The following is an 18454-nucleotide window of genomic DNA, read 5'->3' on the forward strand; positions in this document are numbered from 1 at the left end:
TAAAACTGAATTACAATCATTATTTCTGAATTGGTTAGTATTTCTTTCCTCTACAATGAGAATATTAACACTATTTTCATGCCATCAAATATAAACATTGCTCCACTTGAATTCAACATTACTGTATATAATACTAAGAGATTTTCATAGATTTCACAGAGTATCAGACACTATCATATTCCAGGAAACTTGGTCTTCAGGAACGTATCCAGTAGAAAGATATCAAGAAACAAACAAGTATGATAAAGTTAATTTAATAGATGAAAGTAAAGAGGAGAGTGAAAAAGTTGGCTTAAAGCTCAATATTCAGAAAACTAAGATCATGGCATCTGGTCCCATCACTACATGGCAAATAGATGGGGAACGGTGGAAACAGTAGCTGAGTTTAGTTTTTTGGGCTCCAAAATCACTGCAGATGGTGATTGCAGCCATGAAATTAAAAGATGGTTACTCTTTGGAAGGAAAGATTTGACCAAACTAGACAGCATATTAAAAAGCAGAGACATTACTTTGCCAAAAAGGTCCATCCAGTCAAGGTTATTGTTTTTCCAGTAGTTGTGTATGGATGTGAGATTTGGAGTATAAAAAAAGCTGAGTGCTGAAGAACTGGTGCTTTTGAACTGTGGTGTTGGAGAAGACTTTTTTTTTTTTTTACTTTACAATACTGTATTGGTTTTGCCATACATTGACATGAATCTGCCACGGGTGTACATGAGTTCCCAATCCTGAACCCCCCTCCCACTTCCTACCCCATATCATCTCTCTGGATCATCCCTGTGCACCAGCCCCAAGCATCCTGTATCCTGTATCGAACATAGACTGGCAATTCATTTCTTACATGATATTATACATGTTTCAATGCCATTCTCCCAAATCATCCCACCCTCTCCCTCTCCCTCTCCCTCAGAGTCCAAAAGTCCGTTCTACACATCTGTGTCTCTTTTCCTGTCTCGCATACAGGGTTATCATTACCATCTTTCTAAATTCCATATATATGTGTTAGTATACTGTATTGGTATTTTTCGTTCTGGCTTACTTCACGCTGTATAATCGGCTCCAGTTTCATCCATCTCATTAGAACTGATTCAAATGTATTCTTTTTAATGGCTTAGTAATACTCTGTTGTGTATATGTACCACAGCTTTCTTATCCATTCATCTGCTGATGGACATCTAGGTTGTTTCCATATCCTGGCTATTATAAACAGTGCTGCAATGAACATTGGGGTACACGTGTCTCTTTCAATTCTGGTTTCCTTGGTGTGTATGCCCAGCAGTGGGATTGCTGGGTCATAAGGCAGTTCTATTTGCAATTTTTTAAGGAATCTCCACACTGTTCTCCATAGTGGCTATACTAGTTAGCATTCCCACCAACAGTGTAAGAGGGTTCCCTTTTCTCCACACCCTCTCCAGCATTTATTGCTTGCAGACTTTTGGATCACAGACATTCTGACTGGTGTGAAATGGTACCTCACTGTGGTTTTGATTTGCATTTCTCTAATAATGAGTGATGTTGAGCATCTTTTCATGTGTTTGTTAGCCATCCGTATGTCTTCTTTGGAGAAATGTCCATTTAGTTCTTTGGCCCATTTTTTGATTGGGTCGTTTATTTTTCTGGAATTGAGCTGCAGGAGTTGCTTGTATATTTTTGAGATTAGTTGTCTGTCAGTTGCTTTATTTGCTATTTTTTTCTCCCATTCAGAAGGCTGTCTTTTCACCTTGCTTATATTTTCCTTTGTTGTGCAGAAGCTTTTAATTTTAATTAGATCTCATTTGTTTATTTTTGCTTTTATTTCCAGTATTCTGGGAGGTGGCTCATAGAGGTTCCTGCTGTGATTTATGTCGGACAGTGTTCTGCCTATGTTCTCCTCTAGGAGTTTTGTAGTTTCTGGTCTTACATTTAGATCTTTAATCCATTTTGAATTTATTTTTGTGTGTGGTGTTAGAAAGTGATCTAGTTTCATTCTTTTACAAGTGGTTGACCAGTTTTCCCAGCACCACTTGTTAAAGAGATTGTCTTTACTCCATTGTATATTCTTGCCTCCTTTGTCGAAGATAAGGTGTTCATAGGTGTGTGGATTTATCTCTGGGCTTTCTATTTTGTTCCATTGATCTATATTTCTGTCTTTGTGCCAATACCATACTGTCTTGATGACTGTGGCTTTGTAGTAGAGCCCGAAGTCAGGCAAGTTGATTCCTCCAGTCCCATTCTTCTTTCTCAAGATTGCTTTGGCTATTTGAGATTTTTTGTATTTCCATACAAATCTTGAAATTATTTGTTCTAGTTCTGTGAAAAATACCGCTGGTAGCTTGATAGGGATTGCATTGAATCTGTAGATTGCTTTGGGTAGTATACTCATTTTCACTATATTGATTCTTCCAATCCATGAACATGGTATATTTCTCCATCTATTAGTGTCCTCTTTGATTTCTTTCATCAGCGTTTTATAGTTTTCTATATATAGGTCTTTTGTTTCTTTAGGTAGATTTATTCCTAAGTATTTTATTCTTTTTGTCACAGTGGTGAATGGAATTGTTTCCTTAATTTCTCTTTCGATTTTCTCATTATTAGTGCATAGGAATGCAAGGGATTTCTGTGTGTTGATTTTATATCCTGCAACTTTACTATATACACTGATTAGCTCTAGTAATTTTCTGGTGGAGTCTTTAGGGTTTTCTATGTAGAGGATCATGTCATCTGCAAACAGTGAGAGTTTTACTTCTTCTTTTCCAATGTGTATTCCTTTTATTTCTTTTTCTGCTGATTGCTGTGGCCAAAACTTCCAGAACTATGTTGAATCAGACAACACAGAAATACAAAGGATCATAAGAGACTACCATCAGCAATTATATGCCAATAAAATGGACAACGTGGAAGAAATGGACAAATTCTTAGAAAAGTACAACTTTCCAAAACTGAACCAGGAAGAAATAGAAAATCTTAACAGACCCATCACAAGCATGGATCTTGAAACTGTAATCAGAAATCTTCCAGCAAACAAAAGCCCAGGTCCAGATGGCTTCACAGCTGAATTCTACCAAAAATTTCAAGAAAAGCTAACACCTATCCTACTGAAACTCTTCCAGAAAATTGCAGAGGAAGGTAAACTTCCAAACGCATTCTATGAGGCCACCATCACCCTAATACCAAAACCTGACAAAGATGCCACAATAAAAGAAAACTACAGGCCAATATCACTGATGAACATAGATGCAAAAATCCTCAACAAAATTCTAGCAATCAGAATCCAACAACACACTAAAAAGATCATACACCATGACCAAGTGGGCTTTATCCCAGGGATGCAAGGATTCTTCAATATCCGCAAATCAGTCAATGTAATTCACCACAGTAACAAATTGAAAAATAAAAGCTATATGATTATCTCAATAGATGCAGAGAAGGCCTTTGACAAAATTCAACATCCATTTATGGTAAAAAGTCTCCAGAAAGCAGGAATAGAAGGAACATACCTCAACATAATAAAAGCTATATGTGACAAACCCACAGCAAACATTATCCTCAAAGGTGAAAAATTGAAAGCATTTTTGCTAAAGTAAGGAACAAGACAAGGGTGCCCACTTTCACCACTACTATTTAACATAGTTCTGGAGAAGACTCTTGAGAGTCCCTTGGACTGCAAGGAGATCCAACCAGTCCATCCTAAAGGAGATCAGTCCTGAGTCTTCATTGGAAGGACTAATGTTGAAGCTGAAACTCCAATACTTTGGCCACCTGATGTGAAAAGCTGACTCATCTGAGAAGACCCTGTTGCTGAGAAAGACTGAGCATAGGAGGAGAAGGGGACGACAAGGATGAGGTGATTGGATGGCATTACTGACTCAGTGGACATGGGTTTGGATAGACTCCAGCAGTTTGTGATGGATAGGGAGGCCTGGCATGCTGCAGTTCATGGAGTCGCAAAGAATCGGACACAACTGAGTGACTGAACTGAATCGAATAGAAGAAAACACTAGGCACTTCAGGGTAACTCCTTCTGTTGCCAGGAAGCCTTGGCAACACCACACATCCCTTAGTCTCCAAGCTAAGACTTTAAAGCAATCATGGCAACACTTTCACAAGTTGGTTGTGCCTTTTAATTTACTTAATACATAGCTAGAAATAAACCTAGTTTATTAGATACTTCAACTTCATGTATCTTATATTTACTGATATAAATATAAATATAAATTCATTTATAAATATGAATTTAATTCTTTTGACCATCATAAGAAAAAGTATTATTTATTCAATAAAAGATCAAATTTAAATTTAAGTGACACTTGATGTGTTTAAATGGAAAAATATGCAAACTTTAACCAGTGTAAAGTTAAAAATAACTTAAATTACTTATAAAGTACAAACCTGTTTAAGCCCAAGAAATTTATGTATGAAAACTTTCATATTTTGTGCCATTGAAGCTTACAACTATAAAATGAGGGTTCCAAGAACAGTACATACATAATCATAGTATTAAGAAAATAAAGCCTTCAGTCTACTTACTCACATCACTAAGATAAGGTATCAAAATGAAACCTGAATGGTATATAGTTCAAACACATAACCTCAGAAGACAGAAGTTATTCATCGAGGCATTACAGGATAAATCATTTTTTTAAATATGCACAATTTATTTCTGTTCTCTCAATATACTAGTATCAATATATTCATTATAAATCACAATTTCTGAGTGATCTAACTTTGATCAGTTATCTAATTATCTAATAAAGTTTACAAAACTTGAAAAAGGAAGTGAACAACTTACTGTTTTGAAGGTTCACGCAATTTGAGTTCTTCTCTTTTCTTCATCTCTATGGTGGGTTCCATAGGAGTGAGAACTACAGCAGCACACGAAACCACAGAATGGTATGAATCCTCCCGGCAAACTGTTTTATTAGAAATAATAATTATAAATGTCATAATTATTTCTTAACTATTCTCTTTTTAAATTTCAGTCAAATGAGATAATTCAACTAAACAGTATCATTAAATTATCTCTAATTATCACTTTCTAGTCTGTCTTTCCACTGACCTTAGTACTTTTTCTTTTCTTTCTTTAAGCCACACAGTGGAAAATGTGTTGCCTACACTTTATAAATCTTCCACTTATAAAAGCTTTTCATTGAAAAATAAGAAGTACACAAATTAAACACAGTTAATCTCCACAAGTGAGTGAGTGAGTGAGTGAAAGTCTGTCAGTCGTGTCTGACTCTTAGCGACCCCAAAGACTATACAGTCCATGGGAATTCCCCAGGACAGAATACTGGAGTGGGTTGTCTTTTCCTTCTCCAGGGGATCTTCCCAACCCAGGAATCAAACCCAGGTCTCCCGTATTGCAGGTGGATTCTTTACCAGCTGAGTCACAAGGGAAGCCCAATCTCCACAAATCACTACACAAATGAGAGATGCTAATCATGACCAGTGACACACATACTGCTTCTTTCAAAGCCTGTCATGGATATGCATGCTGATACTCAGTTTAAGTACAGAGGTCTAAGTGTATAGCCGCATTGCTTCCTTCTCTCCCAGTAATAAACTCATGTGACATTTTACAAAAAATGAATAATCAAAGGAAGTCATTTGTCAATAGAAATGAAAGTGCAGCAAAGAAATAAAAACTGGTAGCAGTGGAAATTATATTTGAGTTGATTATAAATGAATGACCAATAATCACTGATCTCAGTATTCATTTCAAGAACCATGACTGGGACAATGATGTAGAAACAAGCAAATACTAAAGATGACAGCACACATTGGTGAAAGAGAGGACAAAAATACAATAGGAGCATGCAAGTCAGCCAAATAGTGTAGAGCTGTGATCTCAAAGAAAAGAGATGTAAGAAATGATCCCAGTGTTCTTCAATTTTACCCTAAAAGTATCTGGTGAATTATTAATCTGCTTAGCACTAGAGTCTAAGATATAAAATAGATGACCACTAAAAGAAAAGCTGAATCTGAAGCACTCTTGTGGCACTCAAGAGTCAAAGATTTCTGCCCAGTGTGTGTCAAAGAGGAGCCCAGGTTTCCTTATCATCTCTCCAATACCATCAAATTAATTTTTTAACTTAATTTTCTCTACTTATTTTGGCATGAGCTTTGAGTCCGAAACAAATAAATTTATCACAGCTGGGAGAATAAAACTATATTATATTTTAAATTTTCACTGTTGCCTTAAACACTACTAGTGATGAAACAGACTAAGGATGAAAATTACTGATTCATTCCTCTGAGACAACATTCACTTATTCAACAAATATTTAGTAAAATAACTTGTATATTCCAAGAAATATGCTAATGGTAGTATTCTCCTGTGGGCAAAAAAGAAATGTTCTCTCTTCTCCCAAGTTTTTTAAAAAAAGTCTTAATTTCTTCTAGAGATATCTCTCAAGAATTAGGGTAATAAACTTCCGACCAGATGAAAACATTTACCTAGATCTCTAGGAAGGAATACCAAGAAATGGGAATACCAGACCACCTGACCTGCCTTTGAGAAATCTGTATGCAGGTCAAGAAGCAACAGTTAAAACTGGATATGAAATAACGGACTGGTTCCAAATCGGGAAAGGAGTATGTCAAGGATGTATATTGTCACCCTGCTTATTTAACTTACACGCAGAATGAATCATGAGAAATGCTGGACTGGATGAAACATAATCTGGAATCAAGATTGCTGGGAGAAATATCAATAACCTCAGATATGCAGATAAGAGTACCCTTATTGCATAAAGCAAAGAGGAACTAAAGAGCCTCTTGATGAAAGTGAAAGAGGAGAGTGAAAAGGTTGGCTTGCAACTCATCATCAGAAAACTAAGATCATGGCATCCGGTCCCATCACTTCATGGCAAACAGATGGGGAATGAGTGGAAACAGTGGCTGACTTTAGTTTTTTGGGGTCCAAAATCTCTGCAGATGGTGGCTGCAGCCATGAAATTAAAAGACACTTGCTCCTTGGGAGAAAAGTTATGACCAACCTAGACAGCTTATTAAAAAGCAGAGACATTACTTCCCAACAAAGGTCCATCTAGTCAAGGCTATGGTTTTTCCAGTAGTCATGTATGGATGTGACACTTGGGTTATAAGGAAAGCTGAGTGCCAAAGAACTGATGCTTTGAACTGTAGTGTTGGAGAGGACTTGACAGTGCTTGGACTAACTAAAATAGGAGACCAACCAGCCCATCCTAAAGGAAATCAGTCCTTAATATTCATTGGAAGGACTGACCCTGAATCTGAAGCTCCAATACTTTGGCCACCTGATGCGAAGAACTGACTCTGATGCTGGGAAAGATTGAAGGTGGGAGCACAGGATGACAGAGGATGAGATGCTTTGATAGCATCACTGACTCAATGGACATGAGTTTCAGTAAGTTCCAGGAGTTGGTGATGGACAGGTTTCCAACTTTGTCAGTGTTTCATTAGCTATTATTTTCTCCCATTCTGAAGTCTATTTTTTCACCTTGCTTATAGTTTCCTTCATTGTGCAAAGGCATTTAAGTTTCATTAGGTCCCATTTTTTTATTTTTGCTTTTATTTCCATTACTCTGGGAGGTGGGTCATAGAGAATTCTGCCGTGATTTACATCAGAAAGTGTTTTGCCTATGTTTTCCTCTAGGAGTTTTATAGTTTCTGGTCTTACATTTAGATCTTTAATCCACTTTGAGTCTATTTTTGTGTATGGTGTTAGAAAGTGTTCTAGTTTCATTCTTTATAAGTGGTTGACCAGTTTTCCCAGCACCACTTGCTAAAGAGATTGTCTTTTCTTCATTGTATATTCTTGCCTCCTTTCTTGCACTGTTGGTGGGAATGCACAGTGTGGAGATGCCTTAAAAAACTGGAAATAGAACTGCCATACAACTCAGCAGTCCCACTGCTGGGCATACACACCGAGGAAACCAGATGAACTCCAATGTTCATCACAGCATTGTTTACAATAGCCAGGACACAGAAGCAATCTAGATGTCCGTCGGCAGACGAATGGATAAGAAAGCTGTGGTACATATACACAATGAAATACTACTCAGCTGGATGAAATTGGAGCCTACTATACAGAGCGAAGTAAGTCAGAAAGAAAAACACCAATATTAACATATATATATGGAATTTAGAAAGATGGTAATGATGACCCTATGTCTGAGATAGCAAAAGAGACACAGATGTAATGAACAGACTTTGGACTCTGTGGGAAAAGGCGAGGGTGGGATGATTTGAGAGAATAGCATTGAAACATGTATATTATCATATGTGATATAGATTGCCAGTCCAGGTTTGATGCATGAGACAGGTTGCTCAGGGCTGGTGCACTGGGATGACCCTGAGGGATGGGATGGGGAGGGAGGTGGGAGAGAGGGTGAGGATGGGGAACACATGTACACCCATGGCTGATTCATGTCAATGTATGGCAAAACCCACCAGAATATTGTAAAGTAATTAAGCTCCAATTAAAATAAATAAAAAAGAAAAAAAAAGGCAATGGAAATGAAAAAGTCTATATATTGAAATGATATTTATTTAAACTCCCAGATAAAATACCTTACAGATGTCTAATTAAGCAGAAAGAAATTTAAATATTTCTGATACAAATAGTGAATTAATGCTAGACTCTGAAAGGAGTCTACACTACAAGATCAATGAAAATAAAATGAGAATAATAACTGTTAGCCAATACAAGTCTCTACCTTACCACTTTGCTAATAAGGCAATGAGCACACAGTTTTAAACATGCTAAAGATAAAAGAAAACAACACACAATCTTTATGGAATAGCTGTTCATAATTGTTCATATTTTCATATTTGTAAGATTAAGTAGAAAAATTTTTACAAAAAGTATTAGAGTAAGATAATTTGATTATGCTAATTATTTTGAAAAAGGAGCAACTCCATGGCCAAGGAGCGGTGGCTGCGTGGGCGCAGGAGGTCCTAGAGAAGCTACTCCATGTTCAAGGTCAGGAGGGGCAGCGGTGAGATACCCCTCGTCCAAGGTAAGGAGCAGCGGCTGAGCTTTGCTGGAGCAGCCGTGAAGAGATACCACACATCCAAGGTAAGAACCCCCCCCCCCAAAAAAAAAAAAAAGAAAAAGAAAAAAAAGAAAAACCCAAGTAAGACAGTAGGTGTTGCAAGACGGCATCAGAGGGCAGACACATTTAAACCATAATCACAAAAAACTAGCCAGTCTAATCACACGGACCACAGCCTTGTCTAACTCAATGAAACTAAGCCATGCCGTGTGAGGCTACCAAAGACGGGCGGGTCATGGTGGAGAGGTCTGACAGAATGTGGTCCACTGGAGAAGGGAAAATTCTCCAATCAGGCTTCAGCAATATGTAAACCGTGAACTTCCTGATGTTCAAGCTTGTTTTAGAAAAGGCAGAGGAACCAGAGATCAGATTGCCAACATCCGCTGGATCATGGAAAAAGCAAGAGAGTTCCAGAAACACATCTATTTCTGCTTTATTGACTATGTCAAAGCCTTTGACTGTGTGGATCACAATAAACTGTGGAAAATTCTGAGCGAGATGGGAATACCAGACCACCTGACCTGCTTCTTGAGAAACCTATATGCAGGTCAGGAAGCAACAGTTAGAACTGGACATGGAACCACAGACCGGTTCCAAATAGGAAAAGGAGTACGTCAAGGCTGTATAGTGTCACCCTGCTTATTTAACTTATATGCAGAGTACATCATGAGAAACACTGGGCTGCAAGAAACACAAGCTGGAATCAAGATTGCTGGGAGAAATATCAATAACCTCAGATACCACCCTTATGGCAGAAAGTGAAGAGGAACTAAAAAACCTCTTGATGAAAGTGAAAGAGGAGAGTGAAAATGTTGGCTTAAAGCTCAACATTCAGAAAACGAAGATCATGGCATCTGGTCCCATCACTTCATGGGAAATAGATGGGGAAACAGTGGAAACAGTGTCAGACTTTATTTTGGGGGGGCTCCAAAATCACTGCAGATGGTGACTGCAGCCATGAAATTAAAAGATGCTTACTCTTTGGAAGGAAAGTTATGGCCAACCTAGATAGCATATTGAAAAGCAGAGGCATTACTTTGCCAATAAAGGTCCATCTAGTCAAGGCTATGGTTTTTCCAGTAGTCATGTATGGATGTGAGAGTTGGACTATGAAGAAGGCTGAGGGCCAAAGAATTGATGCTTTTGAACTGTGGTGTAGGAGAAGACTCTTGAGAGTCCCTTGGACTGCAAGGAGATCCAACCAGTCCATTCTTAAGATCAGTCCTGGTGTTCTTTGGAAGCAATAATGCTAAAGCTGAAACACCAGTACTTTGGCCACCTCATCTGAACAGTTGACTCATTTGAAAAGACTCTGATGCTGGGAGGGATTGGGGGCAGGAGGAGAAGGGGACGACAGAGGATGAGATGGCTGGATGAAATCACCGACTCAATGGACATGGGTTTTGGTAAACTCTGGGAGTTGGTGATGGAGAGGGAGGCCTGGCGTGCTGCAATTCATGGGGTAGCAAAGAGTCGGACACGACTGAGCAACTGAACTGAACTGAATTATTTTGAACTTTATAAAACAAGAAGGCACAGTTTTATTATAATAAGAAAAATTGCTTTTACACTACACCACTTAAAATTACTATAGGAGTTAAAATCTGGGGTCGAGAGCAGGCGATTTCATTTTCCTCTTTATAGTGTTTCGTGTTTTCCAAATTTCCTATAGTGATCTTTTCTTACTTATATCAACAGTAAAAATAAAACATATGCTAAAATATAGACCTGAGAACAGAGTGGATGAACATGTGAGAAATACTGATATTGGCCTCAAGTCAGTACAGCTTCTTGAAATTCCTCCAGGAAAACTGTTTTTCTAATTTAACCAGACTAAATTCAATCTCATTTTCTGAAGGCTTCCTCCTCCTTCCTTTGTCTTGCCTATAAAAATCACATTTTCAGAAGGTATTGTGACTAGACTAGTTGATTATTCTAAAACAGATAAAGGGATAATACTAATTTTATAAATTTCCCTCAAATTCATCTATTCCATACTTCCAGAGGCTTTTGATTTTAATCTAAGTGACTGAATTACAGTGGCACCTTTAGGGACTGTCAAAGTTGTGTGAACCCGAGCTTGAGGCAAGGATGATTTCTATACTTTTCAAATCACATCAAGTATAAATGGTTCATCATTCAGATTTAACTCTTATGATGGGAAAAATGGCTTAAAGAAAGCAGAGAATGAAAACAAACAGGAATTCCCAAATTTTAATTACTCACAATATTTAATTGTCCTTATAAAGCTAGCTCTCAAATCTATGAAATTTTGTTAACTTCTAAATTTTAAAAAGGAAATTTTATGGGAAAGCAGGTAATTATTTAATAATAATTTTAAAGGCATGAGTTAGTGTCGAGGTACTGCATATTCAAGTAGATTTCCAGCTGCCATTAATTGAAAAAAATCAATACATTTGCTTCCAACCAAAGATGCAAGTAATTATTTGAGGCACTAACTTACAAATTTATGTGCTAAATTTGCTCCTCTGTGAAAAGAATTGTTGTTGTAAATGTATTGCATGAAGTGCAGACAATTCCATCATAGGCTTCTGTTACTAGGAATGTCAGAGGAAGGCTGACTGAAAAATTAAAGGCCCTATTTCTTTCTAGATAGATAAAAGCCTTTTCCCCAAGATTGGGGTCACCCACTGGGGCATTTTGAGAAGGTCACATGTATAACTGCTAGAACTACATCTAGAGGAGGTAAGTTATGAGCAAACATCAGTTACTATGAAAAGAATGATTCAGACATGAGAAACTGATCATTGATTATGAGATTATACAAACAGGGTTTAAAGAGGAATGAAAATGCTTAAGCATCATAAGAGTTACTTACCCTAAGTTTTTGTTGTAAGCACTAACTTCATTTATTTCTAGGTAGTTAAAATATATGAACACCAAAAATGATTAAACCTACTGGACTCCAAAGTTCAAAATCAGTATAACTTGGGACAGAATAGAAATCATTTCTAGGTTTAAGATTGAATAGTCTGATTTCACCATGTAACCTTTTATTACACCTTAAAGAATGTGTTATCAAAAAAAAAAAAAAAAGAATGTGTTATCACATGAAACGATTCTCCATTATTACAAAATGTTTCTTTCACACTCATAATAAACTGAGATGCAAAACCTAAATATATATCAGTTTTATATATCAACACTGTTTGATTTAATTATTAAACTTCTTTGTTTGGACTTTTAATTTATAAAATCAATTTTAAAGCACTAAGAAAGCAATAAATTTTAATAATGTTCACAAAAAGGGCCAAAGATTTATTAGGAGAGGAATCTTTCTTTTCCATGAAGGATTAAGACTTTCAAATTACTAAGGATACCTAGAGCATAGTTAACTTATAAAAAGAAAAGAAAATGAAGTTGCTCAGTCGTGTCCAACTCTTTGTGACCCCTTGGACTGTAGCCTACCAGGCTCCTCTGTCCATGGAATTTTCCAGTCAAGAGTAATAGAGTGGGTTGCCATTTCCTTCTTCAGGTGATCTTCCCAACCCAGGGATCAAACCTGGGTCTCTGGCATTGCAGCCAGACGCTTTACCATCTGAGCCACCAGGGAAGCCTGATTAACTTATAAGTATCACTTATAAGTACATTTGAAGTCACCATGCCAATTCATCAAAATAGTTTACTATCAATGATCAAATTGTAAGCTTAAAAGAAAAAGAATTTGCTTTTTGTCCTGGAAGTGTTCACTTTTCTATTTTTCTCTCTTTTTTGTTGTTGTTTTTACTTTCCTTTATCTCTAATTGCAAAAATAAACCATGTTCACTCTCCTAATTTTCATGCTGATTCTTCCATGTTCTAGACAGCTTTAATGTCTTCAGAATAAAGTTTCCTCAAGAGTACTTTAAAACATAAAAAAAAAAGTTCAGGATCCATGTATTTACCACAAAACAAACCACCAGTAACGTTTAACTGACTGAAAGGCTAATATTTATTTAACAAATGCTTAAAGAACATTACATGGTAGGCCTAGTTTTTGCATTTATGCTTATAGTATTTTCTTTTGTTGTTGTTGTTCACCAACTCTTCGCAACTTCATGGATTACAGCACGCCAGGCTCCTCTGTCTCCACCATCTCCCAGAGTTTGCTCAAATTCATATCCATTGAGTCAGTGATGCTATCTAACCATATCATCCTCTACCACCTCCTTCTTCTTTTGCCTTCAATATTTCCCAGCATCAGGGTCTTTTCCAATGAGTTGGCTCTTCGCATCAGGCTGCCAAAATACTGGAGCTTCAACTTCAGCATCAGTCCTTTCAGCGAATATTCAGGGTTGATTTCCTTTAGGATTGACCAGTTGGATCTCCCTGCAGTTCCAGGGAGTCCAGACTCTCAAGAGTCTTTTCCAGCACCACAATTCAAAAGCATCAATTCTTCAGCATGCAGCCTTCTTTACGGTTTAATTTGCATATCTGTATACAACTACAGGAAAAACCAGAGTATTGTCTTTATCTCTCAGAAAAAGTCTGTGCAGTAAGTACTATTATTGCCCCCATTTGTACACTGGTCAAGGTCACATGACTTGGAAGGAGCCACCAGGCTCCTCTGTCCAAGGGGTTTTCCAGGCAAGAGTTCTGGAGTGGTTTGCCATTTCCTTCTCCAGGGGATCTTCCCATCCCAGGGCTCAAACGCAGGTCTCCCACATTGTAGGCAGATGCTTTACAGTCTGAGCCACCAGGGAAGATCCCAGAAGGAGCCACATCAGAATTCAATTAATTTGCCTCAAGTCCCCATGATATTGACCATACTTCATGTTGATTCTCATTTAAATAAGATACATCAAGTGTTCTAAAGTAATAAGAGTAAATTTAATGGTTGATATTTTTCAATTATGTTTATATTCAGCAATATTCTTATATCTGCAAAGATTTTAATAGTAGTACTGCTGCTATCTTGTTCACTTCCTGTTACTTAGTTCTCACTATATAACTTATACATTATGCATATATAATACAGGAAGCCCTCAACAAATATTTATCTAGTGAATGAGATATTAAAGAAAAATGAAGTGAGCAATAGGGAAAAGAAAAAAATACTAGCTAGGGGCAGAATTCTAAAAAGAATCAAGCTATGAGAAAATAATATCCAGATGAGATGTAAGAAATTAAGGAATAGAGATGTATATTACTGCCAATACCTCAAGGATCTTCTAAGCACCTCTAAAATATAATCAGTATTTGAGGCTGAAGTTGATGAAGATGTGCAACCAATTACTTAACAAAGAAGCAACATAATCAGCTTTACATTTTCTACAAACAGCCTAGGCAACATCTAAGTACAAGAAAAAGATAAGGTTAGACCACTGATGATGCTATTGAAATAAGTGAAGTGAGAAATGGTGAAGACTTCCAGTCACTGGAAGCACTACTGCAGTGGAAAGGAGGGGAAAAGTAAGGGTGCTGAGTATCCAGAAATTTTAACAATTCTATTTTAAACACATAGTTACAGTTTATATTTACTTGATCCTTTATTCAAACTAAACACAATTTTCAGTATATTACCAAAAAAGATACAGTAAAGTATGGATGAATGAAAAAAAAAAAAAAAGGATTGGGGAAAGCAAGTAGAGACTTCCAATTTATTTAGAGGTAACTTGATAATTAAAATTTTTAAATGCATTGTATAATCATATTGTGTAAGGATAATATCATCTTGGAATATTGTTAAAAATGTAAAAGAATTGCACAGAAACTATTTAAATCCTCAAATACAAAGTGATTATGGAAAAATATATATATATAAGTAGACATGAAAATAACTATATCCTGGAAACTGGACAAAACTATAAAATACAAAAAGCGACTTTAAATTTAATAATGCTTATCGCACATTATCTGAATTCTGATACATTTGCTGTTGTGTACAATACCAACCATTCATCCTGTGACATGTTTGGACAGTTATCAGGTTTGTTTTAAAATTTCGTTCCTTGAAATTTCATGTTTTTTAATCAATTTACTCTCAATTTATTTCTTGCTTCAGCATTTGAAGAGTTATTTTCACATATCTTTGCATCATGCAAATATTATCTGGAATAAAATGCAAACCTCAAGAGTGACGGAGGAAAATAGAACAATGCAAAATTATGAATTCATTTTGTAAAGTGAAAGGCACTCCTTGCAACCCCATGGACTATACAGTCCATGGAATTCTCCAGGCTAGAAAACCAGAGTGGGTAGCCTTTCTCTTCTCCAGGGGATCTTCCCAACCCAGGGATTGAACCCAGGTTTCCCATATTGCAGGTGGATTCTCTACCAGTCGAGCAACAAGGGAAGCCCAAGAATACTGGAGTGAGTAGCCTACACTTCTTCAGCAGATCTTCCTGACCCAGGAATTGAACCGAGGTCTCCTGCATTGCAGGTGGATTTTTTACCAACTGAGCTACCAGGGAAGCCCTTCAGTTTGCAAGGTTACCTATTTTATTATTATAACTCAAGCACTAATATGTTTGGGTCAGGCAAAAATGCATGTTTGACACATCAAATGCAAGCTGAAATAGCCAATGACATTCTTGAATGTGGATTATGGAACAAGCATTTATAAACTCCTCCTGACTCCCTCTTCTCTCTTGACTACAGAGTAAAACATTTACAAGTAGTGAAATTTTATTTTATTAAACAGAAAAAATATCTCAAGGATGTTACAGACTAAAGAATGTCCCACCCCCAAAATTCCTATGTGAAGAACTTAATCCCCAGTACCTCAGAATGTAACTGTATACAGAGGAAGTGTTTTTAAAGATGTAATTAAGTCAAAATGAGGTCATCACGGTGGGCCCTAACCCAATACAACTGTGGTCTTAAAAGAAGGAGAGATAAGGACTCCGGCATGCACAGAGGGAACATCAAGTGTAGGCAAAGGGACAAGACAGCTTTTACAAGCCAAAGATAAAGGACTCAGGAAAAAAAAATTAAAAAGAAAACAAATCAAACCTATAGACACTTTGAACCCAAAATTGTAGTATCCAGAACTGTGAGAAAATAAGTTTCTGTTAAGCCGCTCAGTCTGTGGTGCTTGGTTATGGCAGCACTGCTAGACTAATATAATGGTTGTTTTAGGAAAAGGACTAACAAATCACTTGTACTAACATTAATAATTAAATAAATCATAAATAAATCAAATAAACCTCAGTCCAAACTCTTATCTAATCACCAAGTATATAGTGCTCCTGCTACTATTCCCATTTGGAATTCTCTGACATGTCCATTCAGGACATTCAGCTCATTCATGCTTCAATAATTCTAATTTTGAGAAGTTTATTACTTTGTCATTTTGGTTGCCTTCTTTCAAATGTGATCTAGATTGTCAGTTTATTTAAATATTTATTGTACAGAGTTTGTGTGTGTGAAAACATGTGCATATGTAATATATATATTTTATATAATACACATATTATACATATATACGTTTTATACACACATATGTACGTTTATATACATATCTAACATAGAGACGTTACTTTGCCGACAAAGGTCCATCTAGTCAAAGCTATGGTTTTCACAGTAATCATGTATGGATGTGAGAGGTAGACCATAAAGAAGGCTGAACTCCAAAGAATTGATACTTTAAATTGTGGTGCTGGAGAAGACCCCTGAGAGTCCCTTGGACTGCAAGGAGATCAAACCAGTCAATCCTAAAGGAAATCAATGCTGAATATTCACTGAAAGGACTGATGCTGAAGCTCCAATATTCGGCCAGCTAATTAGAAGAGCTGATTCATTGGAAAAGATCCTGATGCTTGGAAAGATTGAGGGCAGGAGGAGAAGGGGGTGACAAGATGAGATGGTTGGATGACATCATTGACTCAATGGTCATGAGTATGAACAAACTCTGGGAGATAGTGAAGGACAGGGAAGCCTGGCGTCCTGCAGTCCATAGGGTTACAAAGAGTCGGACACGACTGAGTGACTGAACAAAAAAACTACATTACTGACTGCTCAGATTAAAAGAATGTGGTGATATCCTATGATTTCAAGGCTAGGTCACAGAAGGCACTGTGCCTTCCATTTGGCTCTCTCTTGGAACGCTGGTGGGGGGGAACTCAGTTGCCATGTTGTAAGGAATCTAAGTCCACATGGATGTTCTCACTGGCCCACAGTTGACAGGCATAACTGATCACTGAATATGAGTGAAAAAGCATTTATTTTACCTGATATCTTGAACATCACAGAGCAGAGGAAAATTCTCCCTATTTTACCGTGTCTGAATTCCTGACCCAAAAAATCATGGAGTATGAATGTTTGCTGTTTAAAGCCATTAAGTTTTAGGAAAATGTGTTGTACAGCAACAGTTTAGCAATATATTCATAAGGAACATATACAACTAATGACATATAAATTTTGATGCCCCTGGACATGTTTTCATTGAAAGTATTCATGAAGTTCTGAAGTCGCTCAGTCCGACTCATTGTGACCCCATGGACTGTACCCCACCAGGCTCCTCCATCCATGGAATTTTCTAGGCAAGAGTACTGGAGTGGGTTGCCATTTCTACAGCAATAGTTAAGCAATATATTCATAAGGAACACATATAACTAATGACATATAAATTTTGATGCCCCTGGACATGTTTTCATTGAAAGTATTACCTTAGTAATATAGAAAAAATTCTTATGTGCCAAAAAAACTGGTCCATATGTTAGTGTGTTTAACACTTATAAATGAAAATTACAAAGAACTGACTGAAAGCTAAAATTCTCATTCATTGCTTGTCTATGATATAATACTATGGAAATAAAAAATCTTAACAGCTATATATATATGTGTGTGTGTGTGTGTATGTGTGTGCATGTCTGTGCACATGTGCATGCATGAACATGCCAAGTAACTTCAGTTGTGTCTGACTCTTTGCAACCCTATGGACTGTAACCCACCAGGCTCCTCTGTCCATGGGATTCTCCAGGCAAGAATACTGGAGTGGGCTGCCATTCCCTCATACAGGGAATCTTTCAATCCAGGGATAGAATCTGCATCTCTTATGTCTCCTGCATTGGCAGGCAGATTCTTTACCACTAGCGCCACCTGGGAAGCCCACATATATCTACATATAAATTTAATTCACCTGGAGATTAAAAAAAGTCTGGTAAATGTTCTGAATTTCCCAGTTATGCCTTTCATTTCAAACTTTACAAGAGCCTTGGAGCTACCCTTGGAGCAATTTTGCTATCTGTTCAGTTCAGTCGCTCAGTCGTGTGCGACTCTTTGCAACCCCATGAATTGCAGCACGCCAGGCCTCCCTGTCCATCACCAGCTCCCGGAGTTCACCCAAACCCATGTCCATCGAGTCGGTGATGCCATCCAGCCATCTCATCCTCTGTCGTCCCCTTTTGCTCCTGCCCCCAGTCCCTCCCAGCATCAGAGTCTTTTCCAATAAGTCAACTCTTCGCATGAGGTGGCCAAAGGACTGGAGTTTCAGCTTTACC

At 37.3% G+C, this 18454-nt stretch overlaps 1 protein-coding gene across 2 annotated transcripts in view; it reads right to left on the reverse strand.

The window, feature by feature from the left end:
- The window catches only part of CCSER1 (coiled-coil serine rich protein 1), a 975365-nt gene that overhangs the window by 628441 nt on the left and 328470 nt on the right, over window positions 1-18454 (reverse strand). For both annotated transcript variants that reach the window (XM_040237849.1, XM_040237850.1), the window contains exon 5: window positions 4766-4886. In XM_040237849.1, coding sequence (XP_040093783.1) covers window positions 4766-4886 — 121 coding nt within the window. The remainder of the gene's footprint in view (window positions 1-4765; window positions 4887-18454) is intronic.

Source organism: Oryx dammah, unplaced genomic scaffold, assembly GCF_014754425.2.
Source record: "Oryx dammah isolate SB20612 unplaced genomic scaffold, SCBI_Odam_1.1 HiC_scaffold_3, whole genome shotgun sequence".
Classification (NCBI taxonomy): Eukaryota; Metazoa; Chordata; class Mammalia; order Artiodactyla; family Bovidae; genus Oryx; species Oryx dammah.